The sequence below is a fragment of the Musa acuminata genome, chromosome BXJ2-5, assembly GCF_036884655.1.
Source record: "Musa acuminata AAA Group cultivar baxijiao chromosome BXJ2-5, Cavendish_Baxijiao_AAA, whole genome shotgun sequence".
NCBI lineage: Eukaryota > Viridiplantae > Streptophyta > Magnoliopsida > Zingiberales > Musaceae > Musa > Musa acuminata.
The window spans coordinates 37880491-37892312 of NC_088342.1; the positions used below are offsets into that span (position 1 = coordinate 37880491).

General features: G+C 41.2%; 2 protein-coding genes across 2 annotated transcripts; one reads left to right on the forward strand and one right to left on the reverse strand.

The window, feature by feature from the left end:
• Positions 1-2016: 2016 nt before the first annotated feature.
• Positions 2017-3565, reverse strand: LOC135611782 (transcription factor bHLH94-like). The gene is made up of 3 exons (XM_065107412.1): positions 3140-3565; positions 2519-2884; positions 2017-2413 (listed from the first exon to the last, which is right to left on the reverse strand). The coding sequence occupies exons 1-3, from the start codon at positions 3488-3490 to the stop codon at positions 2282-2284; spliced, it is 849 nt and encodes a 282-aa protein (XP_064963484.1). The 5' UTR covers positions 3491-3565; the 3' UTR covers positions 2017-2281.
• Positions 3566-5587: 2022 nt separating this feature from the next.
• LOC135612687 (E3 ubiquitin-protein ligase ATL6-like) lies at positions 5588-7104 on the forward strand. The gene has a single exon (XM_065109267.1). It carries the CDS (start codon positions 5609-5611, stop codon positions 6962-6964), a length of 1356 nt encoding a protein of 451 aa, XP_064965339.1. The 5' UTR covers positions 5588-5608; the 3' UTR covers positions 6965-7104.
• The last annotated feature ends 4718 nt before the right edge of the window (positions 7105-11822 follow it).

The following is an 11822-nucleotide window of genomic DNA, read 5'->3' on the forward strand; positions in this document are numbered from 1 at the left end:
GGTTATATTCAGAATTGATGGGACAAGTTGATATATTTGGTTAAACATATTTCTAATTCTCCTTCTCTTGGCTTCATTAGTTGATGGTTGTCTTTCTCTGTTACCTCTGTGTGAATCACTCTGACTACTTGCAGGGAATGTTAGAGAAGGTCAAGTTCTACATTCCTTTAGATCTTTCGATTGAAGCATCAGATATATTTGTGTTTCATGTTCCAGCATTTTCTTTATCTACAAAGGTTCTTTGTTTTACTTTTTCTTTTCTCCCACTAGTTATATTGGAGTAAAAGCTGAAGTAGAAAAAAATTCTCTTGGTTCAGCACTAGAGTCGCATATCTCCTAATTTAAAGGATAATTAGTTTCAGATAATGCTCTGCATTGACAGATATTAGTCGCTAAACTTGAGACCATCCACATGAAAACTTCTCATTGATATTTTGCTAAACATGGTGACAATTTAACACTTACTTTCTATTTTTATCAGTACCATAAATATTGTTTGTTGAAAATTTATCAAACTCTGTTCTGTATGTAGGTTTTCCATCAACTGTTCAAGAAAATATTAGTGAGAGGTTTATTGTTTCAAGTACACAAACCTACATGTTTTGGTCCAACATGGGGGCAATTATCTCTCAGCAATTAGGTCAGCAAAATGTTCTTCTCAACTCCAACCTTGAAAATGCAACAACAAATGACTAGAAGAAGATGTAGTCTTTTCAGTATTGATAGTTGGAAGTCTAATTTCATAAATTAGCTCTTTTTACTTACTTTTTCTGTTCCTTTGTAATCTATGATCATCTTCTTAACAACTGTTATGCCACTCTCTTTGTTGCTTTTGCAAAAGAGGAATCAGTCTCTTAGCATAAATTCTTATGCAATACATATCAGGAAAATTAATCAAGTTTGTGATACCAAAAAACTCAATTTTGGTAAATTATGAAAGTTCTTGCTGATCTAATTCCACTTGAAAATTTTAGCATCCCTGCCAAATGTTAACAAGAAATAATTAGCTTATGAACATCCCTACATCTTAACATTGGGTTGGTCTGATCCTACGGATCTATCTGAAGTAGAAGTTTGGCCCTTTTCTGTGGAGTCTGATCCACCTTCTGAAGGATTCCTTTTTGAGCTGCCACCCTAAAGCCAGGACAATTGACAGAAGATTAGGATTCTCGGGAAGCAAGATGTCAAAGTCTCAATCAATATAAAACTGAGGGAACCTGGACATCAATATTAGGTATAAGGTAATCATGGATTATTGTAGTCCCCATCAGAAGTTTCAAGGTTTCTTTTCTGTTCTTATCCACCTGCACTATTTTTCGGGTTCTAGGGTATTACCTAAACATGTTGCCCCACAACCTAATATTTCTTTGCAAGTCTGATGATAAATTTTAGGTTTACTTCCACCATGGATAAATTCTAGACAAAAGTTCATTTAAATCTCTGCATCAGTTAAGAATAATTGGTTTCTGTGTTTTTGTTTTGTTGTTACAATCTTATTCTCGAGTTCTAACTTTGTCATGATTTAAACTTGGTCAATTCTCAGTCTTAGACCCTTCATCTAGATGAGTAGAGTACTCAAATTATCTTATCCATAATCCATGCCATGAAACTTGCCAATATAGAACATGCTCAGTTTATTTGGCACTCTGCTCTCTAGTGATTCCTTCTTTGCTCCATAAGAAAGAATAATATGGAGAAATAGTAGAACCTGTTGATTACTGCATCAATCAATTAGCTGGTTTGCAACACAATCATCTAAACATATGTGACACTCTTGAGTCTGGACCAGTACATGAATCTGCAAAGTACAGCCTCATAGTTCCTGCTTTCACCAAACCACATGGCAGGAGAAATCACAAGGCCTTTCAACTTTTAGTCCTCAAGATCTAAAGTTGTACTACACCCAGAGCTCAGAAAGTTATGGCTTTCTTTCCTTTCCAGTTCTTCAGTTCTTTCTAGCCTGTATACATCAAGGCTCATGAGATCCCAAAATTACAACATAATAACTCCCCACAAAGTTCAAGGTAGCTTTCATATAAAAGTGATAAGATTGCTTCCTCCTTGGGCTATACACACTTTCATTTCCTGTTCATTTTGCTCTTACTTTTAGTGAACTCTTACATCAGCTACAGGGCCATTTGGAAAAGGGTCCTTACCATGGATTTTGAGTACAGATAAAGCTCACATTTTGCAGCCTCCACCAAGCTCTTGATGAGACATAGTCAAGCCTCTTGTTTGAGCACTCAAACAGAGGTATGAACAAACACAAGGGATTAGAATCCTACATGATGTTGTGGTTAGAACACAAACACACAGCACTGTCAGAGGCAGCCTCCTCTTGGATCTTCCCAACCATTTGGTGGACTTCTGCTGCAATCTCATCGACACATGTGAAGTGGCATTCATCTTCCACCTGCACCACCCAGCACACCCAAGAGCAGCACAGAGCTCATTAGTTGGTGAGTCATGGTACCGAGAGAGACAGAATCTAGTGAAAACGACTACGGGCTCACCCTACCTTCAGACTGAAAGAGTAGAGGACCATTGCATCAATGGTGGTGACGTTGAGGTGAAGCGTCGTCAGATGGAGGAGGTGTAGTCCCACCACCATCTTCAGCAACTGCTTGGGCCGCCGCTGTGCGAGGACCTTGAGGTTGGCATGGCTCTCCACCATGGTCACCTCTATGTCTGCTACAGGCGACTGCTGCTCCGCCGAAGCTTCATCGGCGTTCCTCGTCGAGTACTGAGGGAAGGTGAAGAAATTGGCGAAGGGAGCGGAATTGGATCGCTGCTTGATTCTCTTGCGAGCTTCGAGAGACTGGACTAGTTGTTCGAGCTCTTTCACAAAATTTATGGCGCCTCCGATCACCGATGCTTGATCACCCTGTTCATGTCGAAATCAGCATGATCCTGTTCATATACAGCGATCTAAAGGCGTGTGGAATGAGAACGTTCATCACTGCAGGGTGACAGTGAGATCCCTCTGTCGTCAGAGACCAGATGACACCAGTCTCACTTGCCAACATGCTACTGTGCCGTAATCTACACATTCCAGCCACACATGCAGAGAAAGTGCAGACTTGAAGGAGAAGAAGATATTAAGAGCAGTTAACTACATGAGAGGTGAGCAAGAACAGACCCTGTGGAGGTAGGAAGCCGGGATGAGTGACCGGAGCACAGCAAGGTACTGATTCATCTGCTTTCGACGGTTGCGCTCCACTGCAATGTGAGTCATCCTCTGGTTCTCCACCTCCTCCTGGTTCTTGCAACTCCTCGTGCGCCGCCTCTTCCTCCGACCTGCCGCAGTCCCCGTGCCGACGACCGAGGCTGAATCAGTTCCCATCTCCGGCAACGACAGATTCCTGCCACCTTGAGCACCGCTCACATCACATTGTGACAGCACTCCTCGAATCTCCCCTCCCTTGATGTGCATCTCCCTCATGTTGCAACCGAAGAGGTCTTGCTGGAAGACCACAGCTTGCAGTGCCATCTTTGTGCTGCTACGGGAGTATCTATCCACACCCACTTGAGGGAAACACGAATCGGAACAAGCACCGCAAGAGAGAGAGACAGTCTTCTTCCATGAGGAGAGAGGAACTTTAAAGACCACAGTAAGAAAACAGGAACAGGACAAGGTTGCCCACGTGAATCCAAGAAGACGAAGGGAGATGAACACGAAACATGATTGCGCCGCGTGGGTGTGCATCTGTTATTCATGTACACAGAGGAGAAGACTTCATGGTAAAAGATTAAAGCGCTGCAAGAACGGTGAGAGTACTTGCATGTGTTTGAGTTGAGTCTGGCTAAGAGCAGGGATCATGGTGGTCACCTTCCCAATCCGCCATGAAGGCAGGCCACTTTCCCACAGATCTCTACCCATACTCGGGTCATTCATCTCTGCAGGGTTCCCTGACATGATCTTCTAGTTGTACTGTTCATGTCTCCATCAGTCAGTGTCGATGCATCTTTGAAAAGGGGAATGCCTGTGCCATATAAAATGCTTTGGTATCGAGCATCGCCGATCCAACAGTTCCTTGAAACAGTATTTCGACATCAGAATTCTAGTGATTTCGATCCGTAATGGAAATAAGACTCTTATCTTAAAGAAGATAAGATTTTCTCAACTTAATAGAAGATAAGATTTTCCCACTACATAAGAAAATCTCTCTATTCTGTTTATTCTGTTGAGGGAAATCCTTCCTTATAAATAAACGAAGAAACATGTTAATATATTCAAACTAAAGTTATTTTATTTATTTAATAAAATTTATTTAATTATTATTTTTATCTTTTATTCTTTCTATTATGATATTAGAACAGTGAGTCTTTGGCCAGCGACCAACGAAGGGAACACCTGTGCCCTACAATCTCACAGCAACATATTCATAAGTGAAATAAAGATTAGAAGGGGTTAGAGAATCGCATAAGTTTGACTCTTAATATTTTGAGCTGAATTATGTATTGTAGTCCTGAATGACTTGTCTGCATCAGACCATTATAACGTGTTCCGATCTTATGGTCAAATCTCACCCTTTTTTTTGGGAATAAATCTAGTGTTATCTGCATCATTCTGCAAAATAATGACAAACAAAAAGTCTCCCGTCTTCATTTCAAGCATAAAACCCTGTTCGTGGACATGCTTGGCAAGGCAATCCTTAACCTCCCTAAACCCAATTAACCAGTGAAAACCTCTGACGATTAATCCAAAAACAACTTCTTCTTTTTGGACAGCCGGCATCTGAATCAAAGTGAGTAGAAGATACTGCTGGTCTTTTTTCTCTCCCAAAGTCACGAAGTTTCCCCCCACGATGTGGACATGGAGTTTGAGGACCGGATAAAGTGCCTTTGTTCTCTTCCCAAGGTTTTGTCATCATCAAACACAGGGAAGCCGATAACTACATGCCTGGAATAGAACTACACCTTTACATATCGATAGCCATGGCTTTCTCTCTTTACCTACTAATTTCCTTTGATGTTGATGGCACCACTCGTATATATGCATGATCTCAAAATTCGGTGTCGTGAGTCTCATGTTCTTGTAATCTTAACATGATGCGTGCCCTGCTCCAATTTGATCTAGTTTTTCCTTGCTTCTAGATGATTTGTAGGAAGGTTTCCATCGAACTGGACTCCATCTTATCTCCTTCCAATCCCTCTCATCCTCCTTCTTTTGCCTTCAGGCTTTCAACACGTACAGCCGTCTAGAATTTGGCGTGGCTTCTGCTATGGTCTATTGACCTCAAAAAAGTCAACCGTGGTGGTCCCCGGAATCCTCGGTCTTTTTGTTCGGTTTCAAAAAGTCAACGAGCTTGACCAGAACACCAACCAAATTAATTAACCTAACTCCAATTCGGACCAACGTTCCAGATGGCGCGGATCCTCTCCGGGCCTGCAGTTCATTAGAAAACCTACATTCCCCACATCACCACAGTGCATGTGATGGACCCCACAATTTCACACTCATCCAACCACTAACTTCTTCTATTGGAAAAACAAGCACCTTGATTAAATCCAAAACCAGTCAAACACGCCACCTCGCGCTCCCTCCAACGACCGATTTACCTGTGGGTCCCCCGGCAGGGCCATCTGTTGCCGCTAGTTACAAGAGATGTATGGCTGTGACTACAAACTCCACCGAGAAGTCTCTCGAGTCGCGTTCCAACGGCAGCATACCCTGACCGCCGGTGCTTCTTCGGCCTCTTCTCTTGCTCTGCTTCGTGGCCTTCTTATGATCGCCTTATGCTCTCCTCACACGGTAACACCCCATCGTCTTGCTCAACTTACTGGATCGTCAATGGACACCAAGCGCTCCGGCCGTCCGATCGACGGGCTCCCCATCCTGGCCCTTCTTTACTTGCTCCCTTTGCTTCTCCTCACCCCTCGGTGCGCCCGCGCCCAGCCATCACCGACCTTCGGTGGCAGCAACGATAACAATTACGGGAATTTGAACCCGACATTAGCCATCGTGATCGTCGTCATCATCAGCACCTTCTTCGTCCTCGTCTTCTTCTCCCTTTACGTCCGCAACTGCACCGGCCAAGACGACTTTGGAGGGTCCATCTGGCGCCGTGCTGCCGAGGCCCGGTCGGTGCGGCCTCAACAGCGGGGTCTGAGCCCCGAGGTGCTCGAGACTTTCCCCACGCTGATGTACGCGGACGTGAAGGGACTCAAGGTCGGCAAAGGATCGTTGGAGTGCGCGGTATGTCTAAGCGAATTCGATGACGACGAAGAACTGCGCCTCCTCCCCCGCTGCAGCCACGTCTTTCATACGGACTGCATCGGCGCCTGGCTCGCCTCCCACGTCACCTGTCCTGTCTGCCGCGCTAACCTCGCCGAACCTACGGCCGTCGACGGCCTCGAACCGACGCCTGCCACCGCCGAGGCCTCGAGCACCCAACCCGATACAGCCCCGCCGCCGGACCATGTCGCAATCCTCGTGGACCGAATGGCCGCGGCGGCGGCGGAGGAGGAGGAGGAGCAGAGGGAAAAGGCGATATTAGCGCGCATCGGTAGCCGAACGCGAGAAGCTAGGTCGCGATCCGGGCGTCGGCCGCCGAAGTTCCCGCGGTCTCACTCGACCGGGCATTCGGTGGTCCGGCCAGAGGAGGACCTCGATCGGTACACCCTCCGGCTACCAGAGCACATACAGAAGGAGATCTTCGCCGCCAGGAAGCTCGATCGGTCTGCGAGCTGTGTCGCGTTCCCGACCTCCGGTGGGGAGTGCTCCCGGCATGGTTCTGGCGGGTGCGGCGCAGAGGGGAGCAGCCGCGGTGGGTGGAGCGCCCAGCTCGAGAAGCTGGACCGGTGGTCGTCGGTCTTGTTGCGGACGCTCTCTGTAAAGGTCCCGACGTGGGCGGGGAGAAGGAGAGGGGAGGGAGAGGGCTCGGTGAGAAAGGAAGAGGGAGAGGGCTCGACGACGGGCAAGTTAGCCGCCGGCATTCCCTCCGTCGTCCCCAATGTTTGACCGTGTAAAGCTGCTCTTTTCTCCCCTCTTGACTTCATTTTCTTCGGTTTCTTTTTGTTATTTATATAATATATAGAAATATATATGTATATTGTTGTAGAAGGATTTGAACGAGAGTTTAATATTTGATTGTTCGACAATTAGAGAGACTGGACTATGAAATGAATTGCCGATGTTAAATTTGGACTTGGAAAACTGTATAATATTATATATATATAACATTTAACATTTGCACATATATTAAAGGTATTATAAATATAAATTTGGAACCTCAAAATCAAATTAATTAATAATAACTTTAACTAGTTATAGTTGAGCTGAATTGTAACAAAATTGAGAATGATTATTGTTACAAATACTGTGTTCTCAAAAATCCTTCTCAACCACATTTGGTGTCTTCTTGATTGTGGATTTATCCACTTTTCAAAACAGAATTATTGAATACATTTCTTGATTTTTTCTTAACCTCATATGTTATTTAAGTCATCCATTTGTTTCAATTTTTGACTTGAGTTAAATTGAATAGATTAAAAAAATATATTTTTTAATATGAATCCAAATTAAAGATCTCATGCTTGAATTTGTAATGAAAAGGATTATTTCATTTATTAAGGTAATACGTATTTATATAAGTAGTGAGGAAAAGATTTTCCTCAATCATATACGCAAATCATATATATAAATCTACGATTCATCTTCATAGATTAATTAAGGATTAAAATATATAAATAATATAGAATTTTCATTCCATTACCTATATTATAAGCTTTTATCAATACTCATGTTTTGTGTAGGATATGTGTACTTAAAATATAGGTTCAGAGTTAACCTGCAAAGTTCATGATATTTAATTTATACAAAAGTTGTTGAGATTTGATTCATAATTATCTATTTAGATAGTTATCATGATATAGTGGTTATAGGATGATTTCAATAACATTTAGTAGTTATAGGGTGGTTTCAATAACTACCTCGATCTAATAGTTATAGGGTGGTTGCCACTAGGTCCTATAAATAGGATCGTAATTCATGAAGTAAGAAATCTAGATAGTGTGTGTATTTGGTATCTTGTAAGTGTTCTTATCAATTCTCCTGTTTTTAAATACTACATCAGTTTTCTTGAGTCGAAAGAATTCTTTTTACTCGTATTGTAGTATTCTGTTTTTTCCTTGTTCCTTCATCCACAACATTTGTGGTATCAAAGCGAGTATCAAGATGAAGACTCTATTCAAGTTTCAAGATCTTTGGGACTTAATAGAGAATGGATATACGGATCCAGATGACGAAATCAGAAGGACTCAAAGGCATTGTTCTTCATTCAATAAGCTGTACATGAGACGATCTTCTCAAGAATTATAGCAGCGACAACCTCAAAGCAAGCTTGGTTGATACTTCAAAATGAATTTCAAGGCTCATCAAGGGTGATTACGGTAAAACTTCAAACCCTCCATTGTGAGTTTAAAATTTTATTCATGAAAAGCAATGAATTGGTGCAAGATTTTCTTTCTCAAGTGACTGAAATTGTTAGTCAAATGAAATCTTATGGTGAACATCTTCCTGATCATATAATTGTTGTAAAAGTTTTGAGAAGTTTAACTCCAAAATTTGATCATATTGTTACCGTAATTGAGGAATCAAAAGATTTATCTACTTATTTATTTGATGAACTAATGAGTTCCTTGCAAGCACATAAAGTAAGGTTGAACATGTCACTTAGAAAAAGTGAAGAAAATGCATTTAAGGTTAAGGGGGAGTCTTCTACTTCAAAAGAAGATAAAAAATCAACAGGAAGAGCACGTGGCAGAGGTAGAGGAAATGGAAGAGGACACTTTCATAGGCATGAAGAACAAGGGCAATCAAATTATGATAAAAAAAATTACAATAGTGGAATTCAATGTCACTATTATAAAAAGTTTGGTCATATGAAGACAGATTGCTGGAAAAGAGAAAAGCAAACAAGCTATGTGGAGAAAAATGAAGAAAATAGTAAATTGTTTATGACTCATTCATAAGTTCATAATATCTCAAATGATATTTGGTTTCTGGATAGTGGATGTTCTAATCATATGTCAGGCATAAAATCAATATTTAGAGATATTGATGAAACTCACAAGTTGAATGTTAGACTTGGAGATAATAAGCAAATCGTGAAAGGAAAAGGAATAATTGAGGTGAAGACAAATCAAGGGAAGGTAAAATACCTTGATAATGTTTTCTTTGTTCCTATTTGATCATAACTTGTTGAGTGTTGGACAATTAGTAGATGATGGATATTCAGTAATATTTGATAATGGTTTATGCACTATTAGAGATAAAAAATCTGGTTTGATTATAGTAAATGTTTGCATGATACAAAACAAGATGTTTCCACCGTTGAATCTCGGATTTTGATGATAAAATCAATTGATGAGTTATTTGATCTAATCCATATTATTGAGTTAAGTATGCAGGATTAACTACGATAACCAGAAAACACAAAGCAAGAATACCGGAGTCAAGTTCGATGAACTTTTAAGAGTCCGAAGAATCGTCGGAGATGCCGATGGAACCAACCGAGAAGAAATTGGGAACCTGTTGGAAGTTCGCCGAAGAGATCGTCGGAGGTTCGCAGAGATCACCGAGAAGTCTCGGCTACTCATTAAAGTCATCACATGTTCAGGAGCGTGCTTGGACCCCGTCGGAAGAAGTTCGTCGGAAAGCTCGCCGGAACAAGACTTGACGTTCGCGGTTGATAAAATTGCTTAGGATGTGTTTTGTTATGTAGTTCACTTGTAATTAGGATTAGGATTAAGAAGATAATCCTATATCCTGGTTAGGGGCCAATTGGGCCCGAGTTCGGACTAGTTTAGGCCAAGATTGAAGCCCAACTAGTGGCTGAAAACACTGTAGTCAGGCTGAAAACACTGTAGGCGGTGGCACCGCCTGGCTTGGCGGTGACACCTCTTGGGCTGGGCGGTTGCACCGCCCAGCACCCGAGCGCTGGGCGGTGGCACCGCCAGCATCGGGAAACCAAAGAGAATTCAAATTTGGAGCCCAAATTTGAATCCTCTTGAGGCCTATAAATACCCCTCAAAACTCAGTTGGAAATACAACTTTTTGTGTAGCAAAAGTTTGAGAGAAAGGTCTTAGAAAAGTGTTAGCTTGTCTTCTTTTCAATTTGCTAGTGTTCACCTCATCTCTTCTCGAAAATCTGTAAGAGAGTGAACCGCTTGTAAAGAGTTGTAAGAGGGGTATTTACCCTTCCATTTCAAGAGACTTGCTAGTGGAAGGTGGGAGCCTCATCGAAGAGGGGCCTCGCAAGTGGAGTAGGTCATTTGACCGAACCACTCTAAAATCAGCGTGATTCTTGGTTTGCATTTCATTATTGCTATTTACATTATTGCAAACCGTCTTATATGCTTTAAGTTCCTTATTACTTTTGCTGCATATATTTAAGAATACGTTTTCAAGATTAAAGCTTTTCAAGTTCCGTTCTTATCGTACGAAAGTTTTTATTAAAACCAAAGTTTTAATCCGCTGCACTAATTCACCCCCCCCTCTTAGTACCGCTCCGATCCTAACATCCACTTGATGTGTCAAATATTGAAAGGCATGCGCTTATTACAACTCAAAAGAATAAGTCTAATTTATGACATTTAAGATATGAACACCTTAACATTAAAGATTTAAGGTTGTTAAGTAAAAAAGGAATGGTTTTCGGATTGCCTAAGATTAATATACTTGATGTATGTGAAGGATGTATTTATGGCAAACAAAGTAAAAAATCATTTCCTATTGGAAAAGCATGGAGAGCATCTAATTGTCTTGAATTAATTCATGCTGACTTATGTGGACCTATGAATACAAAATCATTTGGTGGAAGTCAATATTTTTTATTGTTTACAGATGATTATAGTCGCATGAGTTGGGTATATTTTTTGAAATTGAAATCTGAAACATTTGATAATTTTCGAAAGTTTAAGGCACTTATAGAAAGGCAAAGTGGTAGATATATAAAGACACTTCGGACAGATAAAGGTGGTGAATTTTTATCTAATGAGTTTAATTCCTTTTGTGAAGAAAATGGTATTTACAAAGAATTGACAGCACCATATATACCCGTAGCTGTAATATCCCATTAGTCCCATATCGGAAGTGGGCAATGTGTATGATTAGCTTATATGGGTCTGATGAGCATACTACGTAAACTCTCGCTTAAGCATTTTGGTCCGTGGTTGAAGGACCAAAATGGAGTTATTGGCCAGTTGGCTCATCAGACTCGGGTCGTGATATTTGGTATTAGAGCTGACCTAGCATTTAGGCAGGGTGAGAGGGCTCGAGTAGGAAAAGGCTACCCGTGGATGGAATCGAGAACTCATCAGGGCGTGAAGCGCCTTGACGAGGATGTCAAGCTAATTAAGTTGGGGATATTGTAACATCCCATTAATTCCACATCGGAAGTGGGCAATGTGTATGATTATTTGTTGAATATTTCACCAACAAAGACGGTTATGAATCGAACTCATTTTGAGGCTTGGTATGGTATAAAACAAGGTTATTCTTTACAATCGAAAGCATATCGATTATATAACCCTATTAGTGGCAAAGTTATTATTAACAGAAATGTTATATTTGATGAAAGGGCAAGTTGGAATTGGGAGACGAATAAAGGTGGAACACAAATGCAGATTCCAACATAACTAGACACTCCGCAGAATCAAGTGACAAATCCTGCTCCAACAAGTTCACCGTCAACCTCACCCAATAGCAGTTCAAATTCTGATTCCTCAAATGAAACCCCTCCAAGAAATTTTAGATCATTGACAGAAATTTATAACTCACATTTGCTTTATTTATTTCAGATCCAACAACTTTTAAG

Bases quoted from the DNA above. Each gene is read 5' to 3' on its own strand.
- LOC135612687 (XM_065109267.1), top strand. From the start codon at position 5,609: ATGTATGGCTGTGACTACAAACTCCACCGAGAAGTCTCTCGAGTCGCG.
- LOC135611782 (XM_065107412.1), bottom strand. From the start codon at position 3,490: ATGGCACTGCAAGCTGTGGTCTTCCAGCAAGACCTCTTCGGTTGCAAC. The intron at 2,885-3,139 runs GTCTGTTCTTGC...CGACATGAACAG, and splicing joins CGGCTTCCTACCTCCACAGG to GGTGATCAAGCATCGGTGAT. The intron at 2,414-2,518 runs GTAGGGTGAGCC...TGGGTGGTGCAG, and splicing joins TCTACTCTTTCAGTCTGAAG to GTGGAAGATGAATGCCACTT.